The sequence below is a fragment of the Bombus affinis genome, chromosome 18 (assembly GCF_024516045.1).
Source record: "Bombus affinis isolate iyBomAffi1 chromosome 18, iyBomAffi1.2, whole genome shotgun sequence".
Taxonomy (NCBI): Eukaryota; Metazoa; Arthropoda; class Insecta; order Hymenoptera; family Apidae; genus Bombus; species Bombus affinis.
Genome location: NC_066361.1, coordinates 5,636,391 through 5,658,665, shown reverse-complemented (window position 1 = coordinate 5,658,665; position 22,275 = coordinate 5,636,391). Strand labels below are relative to the sequence as shown.

The 22,275-nt window shown below is 33.4% G+C and overlaps 1 protein-coding gene and 1 long non-coding RNA gene across 2 annotated transcripts in view; one reads left to right on the top strand and one right to left on the bottom strand.

Moving 5' to 3' along the window:
• The window catches only part of LOC126926444 (uncharacterized), a 343,177-nt gene that overhangs the window by 95,999 nt on the left and 224,903 nt on the right, over nt 1-22,275 (bottom strand). Inside the window, exons 17-21 of the mRNA XM_050742776.1 lie at nt 17,554-17,698; nt 15,059-15,164; nt 12,506-12,538; nt 10,954-11,064; nt 5,581-5,627 (exon numbers count right to left, since the gene is read on the bottom strand). Coding sequence (XP_050598733.1) covers nt 5,581-5,627; nt 10,954-11,064; nt 12,506-12,538; nt 15,059-15,164; nt 17,554-17,698 — 442 coding nt within the window. The remainder of the gene's footprint in view (nt 1-5,580; nt 5,628-10,953; nt 11,065-12,505; nt 12,539-15,058; nt 15,165-17,553; nt 17,699-22,275) is intronic.
• Nucleotides 1-22,275, top strand: part of LOC126926460 (uncharacterized) — a 153,879-nt gene that overhangs the window by 85,080 nt on the left and 46,524 nt on the right. The window lies entirely within an intron of this gene.

The window sequence follows — 22,275 nt, the reverse complement described above, 5'->3', positions numbered from 1 at the left end:
ACCCAACACATTGATGACAATCACTTTTAATTGAGTTTTAAGTTATATATAACAGATATTTCTTGCAGCCTCGAATATATAGTTGTGTACGGAGCTTTAAGTTCGCTTAACCCTCGTTCATACATAGTATGTCCACAAAGGATATAACCTAACAAACGCGAGGATGGTACCCAGCTGGGGGTAGCCACCTACATGTTAATATAACTGCTAAAAAATTCGATCTAATGTCCAAATTGGACAAATTGTGAATATAAAGAAATAAATAAAAAATATATATATATATATGTAGTATCGTGGACAAAAGGTCTAAGATATCGGCCGAACCGCAAACAGAGTGGCGAGAGCCGCGGCATCGTCGAGTACATCAATGTGTCGTCGGTCTTCTTTTTAAGTGGATAGTTTCGTGGAAAGGGCCTGCGTGACCCTGGCCACGGGCGTTTCGGGACACGTGTTCCGAACGACGGGAAAAGACAAAGAGACGCTAAAGGCAGTGTTAGTTGAGAAGCCGGAGAGGACGGATGCAAAAGGTGTGCAGAGTGTGAGTTGAGAAGCGATAACGAGCAAGTGTAGAAGCCGGAGAGTGTGAATCGGGAAGTCGGAAGCCGCGTATGAAAATAGGACGTACGACAGCATTGTAATCATTTCGTTGCTTCGAATATTATTTATTAAATCAAAACATCATTACTTGTCCTTTCCTCTAAGACCCATTTAGATACTACATATATAGTATGTTCATGTTATAATGAATCATTATTGTTACGTCGAACGACACTCTACTTAGACCAGGCCACATATCCGCACATCCTTACTGCGTACCCTCAATAGTCTTAAAAATCTATCATAAATCTCAGGAATTTTCTATCTAAGGTCCTTCAGACTGAACAAACATGTCTTCACTGAAACTTAGTTTTTCTCACGTACGATACTTCACACTAGCAACTTCCTATCGAGGGCGGCTAAGTCCACCAATCTTCCTTTATCCAATGAGAAGCAATGTCTACTGCCCTCACTTTCCTAACCAAAATTGTCATCAACAAATCCGATGGTCCCTTGCGTTAGACACGCCCATAACTAGCTTTCCTCCGACACAGCATCGTCACTTTTACCTTACTTATTCTTCATCGTTAGAATAGTCAACATGTCGTTACCGGGTTTCTACTCTTAACGCTTTGAGTGCTGTGGGCGCATATAGGTGTCTGGCGAAAGCTATCGGTGTGGACTAAGGACATATATATGCGTTTTCTGTAAGTGTCCGGCATGGAATAAGGACGCGTGTATGGGTTTTTCAATTTTTCCGAACACCTACGCAGAAGTAATACTTTTTTACGTTTGTGTGAGATAAATATAAATGCATTCCTTACGACAGTAAACAAATGCCAATAGTGGCTCGTTATTGTTGAAGCGGTCACCACTTGTAAGAAAACTCTACATCTGGTTTTTTTAGTTTTCTCAAGCACTGAATTTTTCACACACAACTAAATTGTTAACTTGTGTTATATTTACTAAATTTAGTTTTCTAGTTTATTGTTTTCCAGTTTATTACCCAAATTCTAGTTAACTGTAAATTTCAATATTTATAATAAATAATTAAAAATAACTAAAAGATAACGCTCTTGAATCATTTAATCTCGTGCAAAAGAATTACTATAACTTATTACGATTTGCGCTTTGAATAGTCAATCAACAGAGTTCAGTCTAACGAAAAAGTATTCCGTCCACAGCGATCGTCAGCGCTAGACGCGCGCCGTCCGTACGGACGGTATAGGCCGCGAGTATTCAGCACTCACTCACTTAACTTATACACACGCACCAGTGTAATGATCTTCTTTACAAAGTTGTTGGAATAAACATTAATTTATACCTGTTGATTCAGTGTAAGCTCAATTGAACCAACCCTATTATCGTAACTGAAATCAGGGGGTCGATCAGTTCGTGGCGTCGATTATCTAATCGTAACGGGAATTTACGACTCCCGTTGACGTGCTTCCTCGCGGTCGCGTCTCTCCGCGAATGGTCGAATAAACAATTATACTTGTCCGCCGCGAGACTCCCGACAACCAATACTAACGCATACGATGTTACGGACGCACAGTACAGTTGATGCACATTTTTCGCTGATTATGTCAATAAATTCAGGAAGCAAAAATATTAGATATGTACTTTTTCATTCGAAAATTATAAAAAATACAAAAATTATGAAGAATAGAAAATTCAAAAAATTAAATGTTTTTGACCATGTACCGAACGTACAAGGACGCCTGACGTTACAAACAAGTCTGCAACACCGCAACACACTTTCGTAAACCTGCTATATGATTTCGACAACCGATACGCGTATCCTGTTTCTATATGTGCACGATCACGATCACATAACCGACTAGGAAAGATCAACAAAATTGAGTTGTGTATAACCGTAAAGGATCAACGGGCAGATTAACAAAGTTCACGTTCTAGCGAGATAGACAGAGATGAGTAGAATGTTCCTGTTTTTGTCAGAAACGTTCGTCGCACGTCACGTATACGCAAAACGAGAATCTTCTTGTCTTCCATGTTAATTTCTACAAGTAGTGACGACTTAGTTTTTGGACGGTTTTCCCTATAAATAACATATACAAAAAAAACATATACATATACAAATCGCCCTACAAGAATCCGTATCGACGCTAAAAGAAAAAGATTCTTGCAAGCCCTATGTAAACTATAAAATAAGAAAACTACAACGAGATAAAAGTTACATACTATCCAAATTAAACAACCTAAGACACAACTACTCTTACGACAAAAGAGAAGACATAGAATTCCTCAAGTACCTGTTATACAAAATAAAATCACAACTAAAACAAGAATTCGCAAACTCTATAAATCAATACTGGACAAACAAAATAAAAAATATCTCCAAAAAAGACTCTGCTAGCATGTTCCAGCATATAAATCAAATTTTCAGACCAAAGGAACAAAACTCCATCCCGCCCCTCAAACTGCCCCCAGAAAAAGCCTCCCTCATCCAAGAAGCAGGTATAGAGATACACAACACCAACAAAGACACAGAGGGCAACTTCACAATATCAAAAACAACGGAAAAACTAGACATTATCGGCACCCACTTTTCCAAAATACATACACAAAACGATCACATGGGTCGAGAACAATTAAACAGAATTATCATCGCCGAAACAAACAAACTGAAAAATAAAATAGAACAAGACATCGCGCTAAACAAAACAGTCTGCACATTCTCAAACGAAAACACAGCGAACGTCCCCAAACAGCCAGACCCAGAAATAAACTACTTTACAAACTACAATCAACTAAGTACAATCTTCTCCACGCTAAACAACAAAAAATCCTCCGGCTTCGATGGCATCCCAAACATCTTGCTCAAACGCTTACCAAACAAAATAAAATGGTACTACACAGTACTCTTCAACAATGCGCTAAACAATACGTGCTTCCCCAGAAAATGGAAAAAAAGCCAAACTTATAGCTATTACAAAAAAGGATAAAGACGGTTCATCACCCGCAAACCTACGACCTATAAGCCTCCTCCCCAACATAAGCAAAGTATACGAAATGATCATAAACAACCCCCTAGCCGCCTTCTGCTCAAAAAATAAGGTAATCCCGGAAAATCAATTCGGCTTCCGCCACAAGCACTCCACAATCCACGCAATAAACAAACTTACGTCGGATATCTGCTGGGCACTTAACGCAAATCAACGAGTAGCCGCCTGCCTAATAGACATCGAAAAAGCCTTCGACACAGTCTGGATCCCAGGGCTCATTTATAAAATAATTAAAAAGAACTTCCCTGAATACCTAATTAAAATAGTCTGAGACATGATAACAAACAAAACTTTTATAATGACCGACGGCTCGTACACATCAAGCAAAGAATTCTCCATAGGGAACTGCCTGCAACAAGGAACAGTAAATTCCCCGCTACTCTTCAGCATCTACAATAACGACTTACTAAACCTCTTTAACCTCAACACATCCACACATAAACGCTCCATAGCCTTCGCGGATGACCTAATCACCTACGTAACAGGCCGCAAAACCAAAACGATAAGAACAGAACTGCAAGAACTCTTTAACAAAATCAGCGATTACTATCATACATGGAAACTAAAAATTAACGCAAGCAAATGCGAAACCATTCTATTCAGACCCATGACAAGCAAAATCGGCCCACCAGAAAGGGAACACTGCAAAAAATTCCACCTAAAAGAAAAAGCAAACGAAGAGAACCTCATACCACACAAAAATTGAGTAAAATTCCTAGGAGTAAATATAGATGAAAAACTAAACTACAAGCAACACATCGAAATGCAACTCTCCAAAGCCAGCAAAGCTTTTTGGAATACAAAAAGACTGTTTCATTCCAGACATCTCGATAGCAAAGTAAAAATCATGTGCTACCAAACGCTAATAAGACCTATTATAACCTACGGCTGTCCAATATGGTACAACATATCAGCTTCATTAATGAAAAAAATTCGCATATTCGAAAGAAAATGCATCAGAGCTTGCCTGAGCATTTACAGATCAGAACACAGCGGATACAAAAAATACGTGAAAAACAAAAAAATATACGACTTAGCCAACATCCACCGCATCGACTGTCACATCCTAAAACTAACAAGAAACCACTTCGCGCAAGCCGCGAAGATCAAAGAAAATAGCTTAATCTTCGGTTGCTTATTTCCAAATAACCCATATTACAAAAATACAGTGATAACAGGCTACACCCCCCCCCCCCCGAAGCTTTTCTATACCTAGACGAAAGAAACTATCTCCAAGAGCAAAATAACATCCCTATAATTTATCATATACAAAGAAAAATAGGGATGAAATCAATACAATACGAAGAAAACTTAGATGGACGTACTGCAGACACTAGGTGGAGATACAACATGGCCCTCCCCCAAAAGGATACAAAAGACAAGCACAGAAAAAACATAAAAAAATATTGGTGGATACCGAAACCATAATAAAAACAACAAGATAAAGAGCCACAGAACGGCAACGCTCACCGTATAAAATTGTAAATATTGTAATAATTCCACAGACCACCCCTCCCCTCCCCTCCCAGTCCATCCTCTCCCATTCCCTCCCAAATAGGCTAGCGAACTGTCCTGTTTTTGCGACCAGGCTTTCAGGACATAAATTAAAATATCGTACATAAGCACACCGCAACAGCGGCTTAAATTTAAGTTACAATAATAATCTTAAAAAAAAAAAAAAAAATGTAATAATGCATGGCTATGTCGTACCGTCGCGTATCGGTACTTTTGCCTGAACCACAATCAGAATTTAACGTTTATTCTAAAAAACACAAATATGTAATCTGTAATCTGGTAATAATAAACAAATAAAAAAAAAGCTCTATATTTCGAACGTTCGGGACCCAGGTTCGATTCCCGGCGCCCGTGATTATCCTATTATTCTTCCACGCATCAAAATAGAAGAATAATTAGCAGTACCCCAGCAGTGACATCTACAGTCGGCAACTACTACTATCACGGACAACATATGCCATCTCTACACGATGTTTCGGTCATAAATCAAAAATATACTTACTGTGACATATATGGTTTCACTGGACGACTACTGCGCTGATCAAAAGGCTGAAAAACAAAAAGTTTATTTATTAGATTCATTAAATAAGTTCATACATAGTGTTTAACATGCTTTTCATATTTTCGTCGATCGATAACTTCAAATTCGTGATAGCTTTACACCGAGGATAAAAATGTATAATCAACGTTCTTTTCATATGTACACAAGACCACGCAATTATCGATACTGTGCCTACGAAACATTGAATGGCAATTACGCGATTCATGCAGCATTCGGCTATGTTAAGCGTAAATTAGTAATAAAGAATGCAAATAAATAAATGAAATGCTATCGAGGTGAGGTTAACGTGAGTAAGGTTTTGGGGGTAACATATTCAGTAGCATATTCAGTATTCACAAAAGAAAAGTAGTTTCTTAGACAATACATTGATAGCGATAACAGCAAAAATATAAGCCAAAGGAAAGAAGAAGGGACTACTTCGATCGATATAAAGAAGTAGAATACTTAACGTATCTTTCAATGTAACGTTGCAATAGTATTATAGAATAGAGATAATTGACTTTATTAACAGGTTCTATCAATAATTTTTAAGGATACATTGCAGTAATTTAATTTTCTTGCTACTAAGGCTGTTTATGTTGTTTGTTAATTAAGTGTTAATGGATATTATATAAAATAAGGTTATAAATGGCACTAAACTAAGACTGTAATTCAATAATATTTTGATATTGAAATTAATTTCTCCACAAAATTTGAAAATGCGACGATATTTTAGCTTTAGAATATGAAAAATATTACAAAAAAATTATACAAAGTAGAAGAAAATTTTTGTTACTTTAAATTGTTAAAAAGAAAACTTTATGCAATGTTAATAGAAGCAAAGGATAACAGATATAAAGAAAAGCAAAGAAAGGAAAAGTATAAAGGACAAGGAAACACGTATGGCACTACTTTTGTATTTGTTATCCTTGCATTTTTGGTACGGTGAATTTTACAAAGTGAAAGTTAAAATAACAAAGTCAAAACATCTAAAACACTAAACACTAAACTAATCATTTTTTATAGGAAAACTCAAGTTGAATCGATTAATGTATTAAAAAATATATAATTTCATGTAAAAAAAAACAAAGTTGACCTTTGCATGACCTTTACGCGCCCACCTACAGAAAAAATAACAACATCAAAAAAGGCCCGATTGGAACCAATCAAATATGTCAAATATGTCAAGATGTTCCTATCAGATATTGCCATGCATACCAGGCAATTTGGATCAGCATTTTTTTCGTAAACAATGAGTATGAGGAAAAAATGAATGAGTGAAAAGTTGAATGATTTAAAGTGAACTACGTATTAACAATAATATCCTTCTCGCAAGTGCAAAAAAAAATAAATCACCTTTATAAATAAATAAATGACTCTTTTTTTTAATACATGGAATCCTTTCATTTTATGAAAAAAGTATTGGGTTAACATGGTAAAAAATTAATTAGTTTAAAAGATATCCTAACTTTAATTTTGCAAAATATCACATGATAAACAAGGAGAAACAAAATGCAGTACTCCCGTATTTATATCATCTTTATCTCACATATGATAATTTCTACACAATTGAAATTAGTATATCCTTTAAACTAATCAATTTTCGACCATGTTACCCTAAAACACTTTTTCTCACAGAATGAATGAAAGAGGAAAAAAAGGGAGCTTTACACTTAAAAAAATAGTGCAACTGCAAAATGCATATGCATATTTGCACTTACGAAAAAAATATTATTGTTGTTATATAGTTTAGTTCAAACTATTCATATTTTTCTTTTTTTATCTGTTCGATAAACTTATGGTTTACGAGAAAAACACTGATCCAAATTAGCGCGTACAGGCTGTAATACTGGTTTAATAATCCGACCGAATGATCTTTTTCCTTTTCCATAACTTTCAGAACTGAAATTTTGTCTAATTCTTTTACGTTTCTCCTTCTTGGTCGTGACAAATTCACATATAAAAATAATATTATGTCGTCTTTATATAAACTACAAATTGTTACTCCAAATATTAAATTAAAAATGAATCATTTTTAAGTAAATTAAATTGAAATGATATTTTTATTAATAAATTTCTTTTCTTCATTAAAACTACTTCTCTAATAAAAGTATTGAAATTATAAATTAATAAATTAGACAAAAATATTATAAAATAATAAGCTATTTCTCCAAGTTCTAATCAAATGTCTATAATAAATAAAACCAAAATTCCCAATATTAATTATCAGATGTAATACTGGAACTTAATGAACACTGTATACAAAAGCGAAAGTTGCTATGCGAAAAATTATTTTCTTTTGGTCCAATTAAAATATTGATAGTTTGAGATTTTAGAATATCTATAGAATAAAGCATGAATATTTCTGATATCTCATGCTCAAAATAATTTATATGAATTTCATTTGATGCATCACAATCAGCTGTTTGAAATTCCTATAAGGATCTTTATCAAAACATCTTAAAGAAGAAGGAACCGTTCCTTCACGATCCTTTATTAAAACCAATAATGTAAAAAAGGTATAAGAAAATTTTTTGCACAGGGAAACAACCTAGAAAAGTGAGACAAACCATATGGAATAAAAATTCATGTGTTCCTTTCAACTCGAGTAGCGAACTGAAACTCGTTCTACGAACAGCGTTCTTATCTCAACAACTATTTGCGAACTTCACTGCGCTCGCAAAACCCTTATTCTTCGATATATCTTCCGATAACAGAACGTTCTGGACATCGAATTGTTAAGTCGAGCAACAAGTTCTTGACGATTGACAAGCACGCTAGAAGACAAAGTTTAAATAAAGGTTTAAATAAGACAAAGATGATTGGAAGATGTTAAAAGGTATAGATAAGCAGAGGACACATACGTGCAACGAGAGATTCAGACAGCTACACGGAAGATACTAAATCAAGAAAAAGAAGTAAGAAGAATAATATATATGCATACTGTAAGCATAAATTCGTGATACAATGGAAGTGAAGAAAATTCTACAATTCAAAATTACGTGAAAATCTAGAATAATCAAATTGCGTTGGAAGCTTCATTTTTTTTTTTTATAAAAATCAAGGTTGGAAACTTGTCTGGTATACAATAGTTCATGATAGTATTTGATCATTTACCATAGAAAACTTTATGTACATATTTTGAAATTTCATTGGCATTATAACAAAACATCATGATTATATTGGTAAAATTAGAAATCAATCTGAAAATGCGTGTATGCAAGTTATAAGATATTTACCATAAACTATATTTAGTAACAAGATTAGTATACAGCATGAATAACCATTTCCAACATATATGTGTTAAAAATGGTTCCACCGCATATCGAAGCTTATTAATAATGGCAATTGAATGTTTAAATATTTTTGTGATCTCTGCGAAAAGTATACTTCAACAAGATATTTTGTTCCAGACCCATTGCAGTGCTAATGAAATTTCAAAATGTTGCCTGTACCATATATAATACATTCGTGAAAGTTTTTAGAAGTATTCAAACACATTTTAGCTTAATCCCCAACAAGACAGGTGTCGCTAGCGTTCATTTTAGCGTACATTTTAGGATAGCAGTATTAAAAATGACGATACGAAATAAATTATTTCAAATTCATATGTAGGGTCATCCAATTAACTCGGAACACTCGCTCGTGAGAACGTTGAGAATAAAAACAGAGTAGTTACTACTCTATTTGATTCTAATCAAATATTGTAATTACGTTTCAGTTAAGGATAATTAAAAAAAAAATTTAGTAACACATGAGAACCAGTACCAGAAGCGCTTGCTTGCTTCAAGCAAGCTTCAGGAACGCGCAGGAATATGAGAACGTGAGGCTCACTTTCGCAGTGACCGTCTTCTCCCTATTATGACGTCTAATTTAAGGTTCTCCGATGACAAACAAGCCGCTGTGTTGTCGTCTAATTATACTTCAAGCAACAGCTCATAGAGGGCGAGTGACATTTCATCCAAGTAACGAGCGTACGTTACAATGTTGCCATTCTCATACGTTTTCGCAAACGCGGGTTCCGAATTAAGTAGATAATCCTGTATATTTTGCCCAGCTATAGTAAGTTTTGTCAGATACAGGATTACAATAAATGGAAAACGTAGAATAAAATTTTGTCGTTTAAGGCACTGCTTTAGACAAAATAGAGTTTAAATAAAACATGTTCAATCACCAGATTCCTGATTTTTGTTTTATTATGAGCTATAGAATCTCCTTGATTTTACTTGTACCACAAATTTATACCTACGATGTATAGAATAAGGCTATCGTTACAGTAGATTTGTGTTCTGTCGAATTGTCGTTCTGACTAATGAAACATCTGAAAAACAAAACGCATATATATATATATTTGTATTATAATAATATATATGAATTATTTATAAGCCATGAACTCGATAAATAAAAATACAGAGTAAACTGATAATTACAAGGATAATTTTAATTGAGTTTGGTATTTGTGATTATTCATGCTCTCTCCATGAAAAATAAATTTGTGGAAATAAGTCCGCTTTCTTAAACGTCACATAACATTGACGACTTCATAAAAAATGAATCGATCAGTTTGGCTTCTGAAAGGCATATATTTAATCATTCTGATATATTTGTCAGAACAACAGTTCATCAGAATACGCAGCCACGGTAACCACCATATTCTAAGACCGGTAAAGAGAAAGAGAGAGACTCGAGTAATAGAGGACAACGTCATCGTGCATTCTACTTGTCGACGATGTTGCGGCCTCTAACCCGTGAAACAGCCGACGTCTGAACGTTGGCGGTGAGAAGAGAAGGTATCGTTGATGATGGTGACGATAGCATAGTGTGATTGGTGCTGGAAATAGAAGAAGACGTAGAAGAAGAAGAAGTGGGCGAGACACGTTGGTGATGGTGATGATGGTGGTGGTGGTGATGGTGATGATGGTGGCGATGACGATACTGTTCGTCGCTGGTAGCCTCTAGGAGCGTCGATCTGATAGCGGTCGATCTATCGCCTGTCGGCGAGCTTGATCGACGTAAGCAACGATCTGGCAACACGAAGCTCTTGGATCTTCCTTCCAGCATGCCAGCGTGCCAACCACAGTCGGCAGCAGCCCGTTCAAGAGGTCGTGCAATCCGATCGATTTTTGAATCATCCTTGCCACTTTTCGTCCCGATCGTTCTTTCTGTCGATCGATCGAGATTATAATCGAACATGTTTATGCTCGTCCATAGCTTTGAGCCGGTTTGAGATTTCATGTTCTGGACACTGGCACGGGAGCTTTTCTCCACGAGACTCGAACGAGATTTCGAGACGACCTCGAGGGTTTTCGAGCTGCTGACCGCTGATACCCTTACATTGTAACTGCTCTCCGGTCGGTAGGAGAGGCTCAGAGCACGGTGGCTCAGCTGTGCATCTCGGAGCTCCTTCATTTCCATACCCTGGGGATGTCCATTCTCGTTCAACCACTGTCCCATTGTTATTTAGCGTTGTTATACAGTCGGTGTCGGTGTCGTCGTCGTGGTTGTTGTAGGTAGTTGCAGTTGTCAACGGCATCGTCCAGGGACCAGGGAAAGACGCGTTATCCGGGACCGTCCAAAGTGCACACGAACGGACACGATACGTAAACACCAAAGACACACACACACACACACATGGACATCGATCACGAGATACGTAGTACCAATAGAATAGTTTTTCGGTTAAACAGAGACAATTCGAGCGAATAATAGGAATTTTTACTTGACTTCGACTCGTTTTTAGAGAAATTGTCTCTAGGAATGGGAGTGTGAATTTTAAGTAGGATCACATGCATGGGTCACCTCGTGCGTTTTTTATTAGGTGCAAGGGGCTCGATTATATCAACACACAAAGATTCAATTGTTACATTACTCGAAGCTGTTAGTTTGAGAAAATCTGATGCTAAAAATGATAGAAAAATACGACGGGAAAAGGAAATGTCCTTGAGTTTTTGATTATTGACTTTCACGTGAAATTATAGTTCACGATACTTTGATGTCTCACTAGCGTATTTCAAAAGTGAAATCAATTAGATGCTTTCGAAATGGATGTTCTATAGCTAGACTAGTAAAATATTCAATAGATGAAAGATCAGATTTAAATGAAACGAAAGGTAAATTTTAATTTTATATGTAAATATACAGGGTGATTGGTAATTGATGGTACAAGCGGAAAGGGGGTGATTCTACGCGAAAAAAGAAGTGGAAAATATAGAATAAAAATTTTTCGTTTGAGGCTTTGTTTTCGAGAAAATCGACTCTGAATTTTCGCTCGGTACGCGTGCACTTTATCACGTTTCGTTATAACGGATTGCGAGCAACTGAAAGAAAAGATTATTGTAGCCTTTCATACTTTAAAACAATCGAATACGTTAGAAAGTGTTCATAGAAATTTAATTAGAAGAGCAGAAGTATGTGTTCGGCAGAATGAGTAACATTTTCAGCAATTTTTGTAATAATAAACTTTATGATTACTTCATATTATTTCATTATGTATTCCTAATTTTCCGTTACGGCAAAAACAAACTTAAACTGCGATAATATCCATCGCGACAACGATCTACAGTGAGATCCGTTATAACGAGACGTGATAAAGTGCACGCGTACCGAGCGAAAATTCAAAGTCGATTTTCTCGAAAACAAAGCCTCAAACGAAAAATTTTTATTCTATATTTTCCACTTCTTTTTTCGCGTAGAATCACCCCCTTTCCGCTTGTACCACCAATTTAAACCAAACCAAAAAATTTAAGAGCTGAATGCAATCCATTTCGACCGTACAAACTATCCAGACTGATAGGAAAGAGAGGACTCGATATCGAAGAACAAGTGGAATGAGGAAAAAGTGGAGCTGATCCTTATTTAACTACGATTAAATATAAATGTGTCGTACCCCGTCAAATATATCCATGACCTCGTCCCACCACTAGAAACATAGAATTAAATATAGCGTTAATTTGTGCACTAACAATGTAAGGTTAAAAATGATATTAAAAATTGGATAAAAATAACTGAAGAATGTATTTTTTGTGACTGCTTTTCATTCATATACATATTTAACATATTTAATTGATTTTTATTTATATTTCCAATGAAGTAAATTACTGATTTGAATTTCTTGAAAGACACTAAAAATAAATATGGCGGAAAAAGCATTAAAATAAATGTTAAATATTTATTTCTTCGTAATTCAAATGATATTACTTTTATAATTAAAGTTAATTGCTCTAAATTTGATATTATTAAAAATGAATGAATATTTTCAAATTTGTATATTTTTAACTGCACATTCTCTTCTGTGTGACAAAAATATTTGAATTTTTGGATGAAAAGCAAGCCACTGTTTCTGATCATTAAAAGCAGCGCTACTGAAGCTAACTAAATAAAGAGATTAAAACTGAAAGACGAGTATGATAAAATATCGATAAGCATGGACGAGATTGCGTGCGCTCGATACTTCTGAAACTCTAAACACATCGAAATGTTTTTACGCTCGAAAGAAACGTAAGATGACGTTCATGTGGCGAAAGAACGTGTCACGCGTCAACAAAAGAAGCTTTCGAAAAACCAAGTAAGAAAAACAATTGTTTCGTATCGTAAACTGATTTCAATCGTTCGGTTAATCGTTACCTTCCTTCTCGTCCGTTTGACAGAAGTCGGCTAGAAGCAAAGCCATTTCAAACGATCAAGTTCCAGACACACTGTGTTCGGGAAGCTTCTACATACATACCGTGTGTATTGTCATTGGATAAAATGGCGACAATAGTCGCATTAATATGCATTAATCAAGCGTCATTTGGATTAGAAATTCGCGAAAAAGCAGGCAACGCGGAATTTTCAGCCTAACTGGTCGTCGAATAAATTCAATAAGACTAGAGATTGTTCCTTGGCCAACGGACAAAGGATATGACATAATTTTTCTCTAAAAATTTCTCAAGCTTCTTGTAATGATGGAATAACAATAACACAGAGTGGATAAAATCATTTCAACAGCATTAAAAATACAGGCAAAATTACAGCAGAACAATTAATTTCTCAAATATCGAGTATACTGTGAAAGAGTATGTATACTATTTCAAATTCTTGGTATGTTAAAGTTGAATCTTTTTATTTACTTTTTACTATCTTTTTATTTATTTATTTATTAAGATACATTTCTCTGTAGTAATTTATTTCACTTTCAATAAGTCTCTTTTCAGATAATTATTAATATGTAAATTCTTGATATGTTAAAGTTGAATCTTTTAATCTAAAATACATTTCTTTGTTGTAATTTATTTCACTTTCAATGAGTCTCTTTTCAGATAATTATTAATATGTGAATTCTTGATATGTTAAAGTTGAGTCTTTTAATCTAAAATACATTTCTCTGTTGTAATTTATTTCACTTTCAATAAGTCTCTTTTCAGATAATTATTAAATAGTGATTGCTTTTTACAAAGAGGGGGATATAACTAGAGTCTACACACGAATGATAAAATTATTATAGAATTATTATTATAGAATATTATAGAATTGATAGATGAATAGAATAGATATATATTATAGAATTATTATAGAATAGAAATTATTAAAAGGACTAGTAAATTCTATTAATATTTTATGCAAAAACTTTAACATATTAATTATTGCTATAAATTTATTAAAATTATTTATAAAATTATTTATTAGTTCGTAACATTTATAAATCTGTTCTTATAAAATCTCTCTTTTATCCATGTAAATAATATTTTACTTCAAGCGATAAAAAGACAGTAAAATATTTCTGAGAAACAGCAGATATAAAAGTGTTACATTATTAAAAACTTAAATAAATTTCAGTTAAGAAATCTCTAAAGCAAAAGAATATTTATTAACTGACCAAGAATGTAGTTTTTCGTGTCAATAATTGTCTACTGTTTAACATATTCTTAATTTACAATATTATGTAATATGTAATTTAGAATATATCTTTTACCTTTTGTATGTAATAATACTTTGTGTTATAGTAGTTTGCTAAAGTCCTACATAGGCATCCTAGTATAGTGACTTTTGTAAGCTACATATTGTATCCAATAAAGAAGTCTGCATTATCCTTCCCTCTGTCATTTGAACAGTGCAAAGAGAGCAACGAAACATAGATTTTTGTCTTAGAACACGTTTCATTGTAGATAATTTGCAATTGCAATCATTTGCAATTTTACAAACTAAAAGTCTCAAATAAATATCTATTGTTCCACCGTCTCTTTATTTGCATAACAAATTCATTAAAAGTATGAATTCACTGAAATTACATAAATGCTATATCCTTCCTCTGTTAGGTAATCAAGGTTTTCATATGTTTTCCGCGGAATGATTTTTATCAGTTATTATAGAGAAATTTTGATGAGGCATGTTCTCAAAGGAAATTTATGAAATAGGATTGCACAAAGAACGATTACTTTTTTAAAACCGTAAATATGCGTACCTCCTTGGCTTCCTTCTCGGCGATCGATGACCGTCCAGGTTCGTAATCCTCGATGCGTCCAGGTTGATTTTTATAAATCTCTGAAGTATATTTTAGTGTGCCATTTCTAAAATAAAAACGAAGAATTTTTATAAAAATTGTCGTCTATGTAGCATAGCTGAAAATATTTTAGTCTTTAATACATTTAAATATATATATAAAAAATATTTATTTATCAAATTTACAAAAGCAACAAACTCAGCAGAAATCACAGCAAGTTTGATCTTTATTTCCGTCTTATAATTATAAGAATTGGTCTATTTTATAAAAATATTAATATTATAAAAAGCTAGTATTTTTATTTACATTTTTTTGAAAAAGCTAAAATGGAAAGTTTTAAGAAAGCTTAAACGATCAACCTTTCAATAAATAATATCGAATTATGATGATTTTATAAAAATGTAACGCAACACAGATATAAGAACGTTAGTATCATATTCAAGGACAAAATAGATTTATCTGTTTATACTGCCGATCATAAATATTAAATGACCTGTTAATATTGAAACAAATTTTAAGCTTCCCATTGTTTTTATTTTCCGAGTATTACATTCTAAATTCGCTATTTTTTAAATTTATCTACAATATTTGTAGGCAGACAGCATACAACTAGAGCAGGTACAATATTTGTATAGATAAAAAGTACACAACATTTTTTCGATAATGGCTTAAATTTTTAAACAAGTTTTTCAAAAGCAGTTTTTTAAAAAGTTATAAATATATGGGCAAGCCGATATATGATTTACATAACATAAAGTGCTAAGTAAAGCAAAAGTTCAAAGTTTTGAACAAGAATAACAAATAGCAATCATAATGCTTGTCACTGGCAGTATCTGTTAATCAAAGAATCTGAAATATTGTCTTACCATTATTTTTTCACAAATAACGTAGTAAAGAGAAAAAAGCTTTTTTATATTTTTTATGGTAAATCTTAAATTATTAAATTTGAATGTGTCAATAATTCCAAGTACCTGTCATCATATTAAAACTTCAATTAACGACGAACCGGGTACGCGACGCGTTTCACGGCCCTGGCAAAACGATTCTCTTTCCAGCGGTTACTTTGGTCTCTATTATAGTACCGCGAAAAGATCGCCGACATACAGACAATATCGACGATAAAACGCAAATTCCAACAAGCCGAAAAGGTCGAGAAACTTCAATATATTTCGGCACCGCGGCACCGCAACCGATGACAGTCAGTTAGCCACCGGAAAGTCAAAAGTCAAAAGTCGTTAACCGACAGTTGTCATATCACACTATTGCATTAAATTCAAGTTAAATAATGATCGTTTTATGTTTAATCCACTGTAATAAATCCATCTATCAATGCATTATCACGTAGGGTAGAAACCACTGAAAATCCTAATTTCTAACATTTCTGTTGAAAATGACAACGTGAGTTCGTGCTCGCCCTCCACCTGGCGGATGCGCTAGTTACAAAAACAGTAACTAGAAAATTGTTCTAGATGCAATCGATAGACTCAATCGATAGTTTTTAAGATGCTCCTTTGCTTTTTTCCCTAGTCCATGTAAGCGCGTGCAATAAAGGTTTTATCGGTTCAGAACTGTGTGATAGATTTATCCGTACAATATGCTAATAACTATTGTGATCCTACCTCTGAATATAGAAATAACAACAATTTCTGAATAAAGAATTTCTATAATACATTCATCCACGCGTTTGCTCTCGCTATTCCGAGATAAAAGCCTCAACACATAATACCAAATTATTTAAGATGATTCCGTTATAAAACAAAATATTCTTTTTAGAAAAACAAATGTATGCACTATGTTAAGTAAATTTAAACAAAATTATTATATATTTATATATATATAAACTCCCTAGAGTTCAAGTGTGATAGAGATTTTCTCTGTTTTACGAACAGCCATTTTGATAAACGGATAGATATAATAATCAGAGATAGACAAGATCACAGAAAAAAGAATAATTATTTAAAACATCGAAGATTAATGGAGAAAAATCGGTAGCACAGGACGTTGATTCTCGATTTTCAGGCAGGCATTGCACGGAACTTCTTATTTATTGTTTACTGTTATCGATTGGTATTAATTGTTGTTTACTCCTGCATTTCATTTAAGTATTTTCGCAATAAACTTGATTTTCATGTCGAGGAACGTTAAATTGGTATAATTGCTAGTTCCGATAAGCTAAGTTGGTACGACTTCTAACGACGCTCTTTTGTCTTATGAGTCGACCACGTGTTAATTACCTAAGTGTATCCGGTGTGTTCAGACGTTTTATACGAGGTGGTGAAATATAAAAGTAATATTCAATCTGAGTGAATCTATTGAATATCAACCCCAAACCTATATTTAATAACATTTCAGACTTCAGAATCGATCACCTGAATTACCTCGAGATTTACAACATTACATATGTAATACAATGATATATATATAAATTATTCCACAAATTACGATTTGTTTCTTACTTTCTGGGCATAGTCGACGTGGCAAAATCATTTTCCTTGTTGCGTAGACGCCGACGGCTGTCGAGCGTGACAGAACGATCCGAATATAAACGATGTTCCGGTTCGCTTAAATATCCACTGCCACTTTCATAACCATATCTCGTCCCTAGAAAAAATACGTTTACAATTTATTGAAATTGTAGGCACTGTGGGTGTTGAAATTGTCCGAATGTATGAACATGTTAAAAATTCTACTGTTCGTCTCTCACCAGCGATCATAGAGGAAAATTGAAAAAATATGCACACGTATTTACAATATATTTCGCGTCAATGAAATTTTGACTGGTTCTTTAAAGCTTCTGTTACTGAATTGTAAATATATATATATATATATTACAATCAGTAATTTTAATGGGTAAGTAGTGCATTTTGTTAAATTACATTTAATAATAAATTTTTTATTGTTATTATTACGAAATTATAATTATACAATATGATTATACAAGTGTATAATTATAATTATATATTTATAATTAAGCAAATATGCTTATATCTGAGTGTACATGCCTAAGTAATGTCTAAATATTATTATAATATGGTTAATTAACTCGATACAACATTCATTAGTACAACTTTTTTTTTAAATCAAATAGTATCATTTCCTTTTAAATTTATTAGTTCAATTTTGAACTTTAAATCTACTAATAGAAGAGTAATTTTTATAAATTTCAAATATATAGGGTTCTACGCCTTTGAATCGATCGACGTGACCATAACCACTAGTTTGAGAGCGTTATACTATAAAATTACTATTTTAACGAATATTTTATACGTCTATGTATAGCGTGTTATATGTTCTGTTAATGAAAAATTTGTGAAACAAAGCAACAGCAATAATGAATATATCTGGATCTGGATTTTAGTACTAGCGACTTAAATATTAGGTTGTCCCTTTCATTATATAAGGAAATGATAGATGCATAACATTTGTTGTTTTATATTATTTTATTGAATTATGTATGATCCATTTTGTAGTAACAAAACAAAACGAAAGGAGCTTTCCTGACAACCTAATACTTTTCTGTATAATGAACAACATGTACAAAAATATGGTTTTATAAAAGAAACACAGTTCAGCTCCATATGCTCTCCGCGTGTCTACCTAAAGAAGAACCAATCTCATCAAATAATCCTCCTTCGGCACCACTCAACTTTTGTTTCAAAGGTCTTTTCGTAGCAATAGTTCACCTTTATTCGCTCACCTTTTGTCACATGAAATATCACGTGATGAAGAATAATTACCTGTTTATTTATGAATATCACGCTATTTACTTCCTATCAGAAAAGCCTAATGAAAAAATGCCCTTGAAATTCAAGGCTGTGGTGACCTTTACACGTAATTTTTATACACAGTGTGCTAATACAACTGGATACGATACGTTGGCTGTAGGTATATGATACCATATCTATAAGAAAAATTTATTTTATTTTTGGTATATTCACTACAACACTTTAATCATATAAAATGACATACTTCTATCTTTGTTTCACACTGAAGAGTAAATGTTATCAAGAGATGAATAAAGTAAATTAGTATAAGATTATTTCGCGAACCTATCGATGTATTTTTCCTATGTATACGCATAACCAGCGGTCTAGCGCCGTGAGGGAACCGGCAACCAATACTAACGCATACTGTGGCACGGATGCATAATTTCGAACAGAATTCGTTGTAGATGGTACGACAGTTTTTCGTGAACATCTCGGAAACTAAGCGAAATCGCCAGTTATATGCATAGGAAAAAGTTGTTCAAATTGTTGATTTCTACTGCATATAAAAAAATCATTGAAATCGGTTAGGAGATAACACATCGATAGATTCGCCAACTATTTAGTCGTACAGAAAATAAATTACGAAGATGTACAAAAGTGACAACAACTGAAAACAATTCAGTCTAAGTTGTTTATTATATATGTTCGTTTATTTTTAAGAGTGTAAATGTGTTAAGTTATTCTATCTACAATGTTTATTTCCTCAGTTGCGATACTATTTTTGCCAAGATATGGTATTATAAAAATCTTTAAAAGAAAAATTTTATAACTGCAAACTTACTTTGGCAAAATCTCCTTTATTGTTCAGTTATAATAAAAATATTTTAGCAATCGAGAGATACACTATAGTTAACGGAAAAGATAAGAAAAATCTTTTTTATCGCGTTATATATTTGTACCGATTTCTTATTGATTTTACCGTTTTGTATATATGTATATATAGGGTGTCCAAATTTGTGTAATTCGACGTGTAAAAGACAACGTTGTCTTTCATATACATGCGTTAAATTGAACAAATTTAAAAAATTAAAGAATTTCCAGCTGGATCGATTAATATATGAAATAAAAAATATATAATTCCATTTAGAGAAACACTGGTGGCCTTCATGTGACTTATATACTTCTGTTCATAAATGAGAAAATTAATCAAGTCAAATTATGTCCCCCTCAACAACATTCAACATATTCCCGAAACATTTTTTTATATTATCAAAAACAAACGAGATCTAGTGATAAAATTAGGTGGGACACCTCGTATTGTATTACATAAAATTAATAGAAATGACGATACACTGAATAAATTATACTGTACACTATTTGAAAATTATTAGGATGGATTTGTACGTCAAATGGTAAAAATTGTTTAATCACTTCAAGTAATAAAAACATATATCAAATTGAAATTTTATATTCTCAGTATACATTCAAAGAAATTTTTTCAAAAATAATAAAATTTTATGTTGTAGCGAGTTAATTAATAGAGCATGTGTAATGACTAACGTAAAAACATCGTAGTTCATCTCGAAATAAGGTTAAAATGATTGTACAAAGTGTTTAGAAAGAGGAATTCGGCGCTTAAAGAGCTTATAGTGTTCACTGAGGTAACTAAAAAATGTCTAACCTAAAAGCAATCTTTTCGATCTAAAATTAATTTTTATTATTTATTAGCGCTCGATATCGTGAGTGAATCTCTTCATAGTACATTGAACGTATAGTTATTGAAGATGAAACACCGTTATTAACATACGAAATGCATATTTCTTCATGTTTGACTGAGTCCGCAAGAACGCTATTTCGCTTTCAACGATTATACATTCAATGTGTTATGAAGAGATTTACTTATGACATCGAACTCTATCGAGTTTACATCAGAACGTTGATTAGACATATTTTTACTGTCTCTGTGAGTATTATAAGTCCTTCAAGCATCGAACCTTTTCTTTCACATTTTGCATATTCATAAACATAGAATGCTTAAGAATTGTGATAACAAATACCTGGATTACAAGAATATTTCAATCGTTATCCTGTTAGTGGATGAGCAAGCAAGTATCACGCTATGTTTTAATGATAATTATTTCGAATCGGATGCGTCTCACCGATCTTAACGATCTTCAAATGTGTTGTCAAGGTCGTAATTCTAAACAACTTTTCCCAATACATATTATTGCCGCCCCGTTGGGCCTTAATTGTCGACATATTCACAAAAAGCTTCAATGGAATTTAAGTTACGATTATTTTATTCTGGAGTAAGTAGCTGCATTCTCATGTAGTCCAACCTAAACTGAAATCGTTGACGAGAGAGGTAATCATTTTTAATATTGTATAAATAAATTAATTAATGGGTTACAAATTGGATTAGCGAACTCGCTGGCCGTCATTATGTGGTCAACAACGCTAGTGTGAAATAATTTTCGATGAATCAATTGACATATGGAATGTGTTGCACCTTTTATAAAGGACAGAAAATTATTATACACGAAATTAAAAAGGGTCCAAATATGAATTTCGGTTACAAAACGCATTGAAATAGTGGCTAACAATTTTAAAATGGGTATTGATCTTGAATTATTTATATTGCAGAATTTTACAAAACAATAATGTCTGTAGTAGAAATCCACGGAAGGAACCATTTATCAACAAGACGAATCAAGGTAAGTGTTTAAAATTTGCAAAAGAATATGTAAATAAAAATAATATTCCTTAGAAACAACGTTTTTTTCTGACTAAAGCAAACTAAACATATTTGCATGAGTTATGTCATTGCACATATGCACATTTGGGTGTCGTTATGTCTGAAGAAAACTCGATTCATTATAAGAAATAAGTACTAAAAATGTAAATGTTGTTTTTCAAGTTATAAATCAATTTATGTTTAATACTACACGACGTGTACTATTTAACAATTTGTTTCATACATTTTTGTAAACAATTTTTCAGTGACAATAGGTATGTAGTATCTTAAATGGGTCTAGAGTAAGGACAAGTAAGGATGCTTTATTTGTTAACAAGTTGATATAGTTTGTGTATTAATAACGATGAATATAATGATAAAGCGTGACAGATTATTCACTGATAAACAATGTCAACGTGTTCGTTCGGCTTAGCGGCTTTAGACACCCGACCTCCCGACGTGTGCTCTTAGAATCTTCAAAAAGGACTGACTCGACCTTACATCATTTCTTGGTCTTCTCGGGGAGACGACCCCCACTACGCTCGGATCACGCCACCGTTCGCGTCTATCATCACATATGCCGCCATCTTTGTGGATGAAACAAAGGACCGAAATCGACGTTTCTGGAAGTCGCTGCTTGGCGACAACTATGCGCTCGTCTATGCATTGTATATCCCTCGTCAGGCAGATAAGGCGATCCGCCTGCGACATTATAGGACCGCGAGCGACGGCCAGAA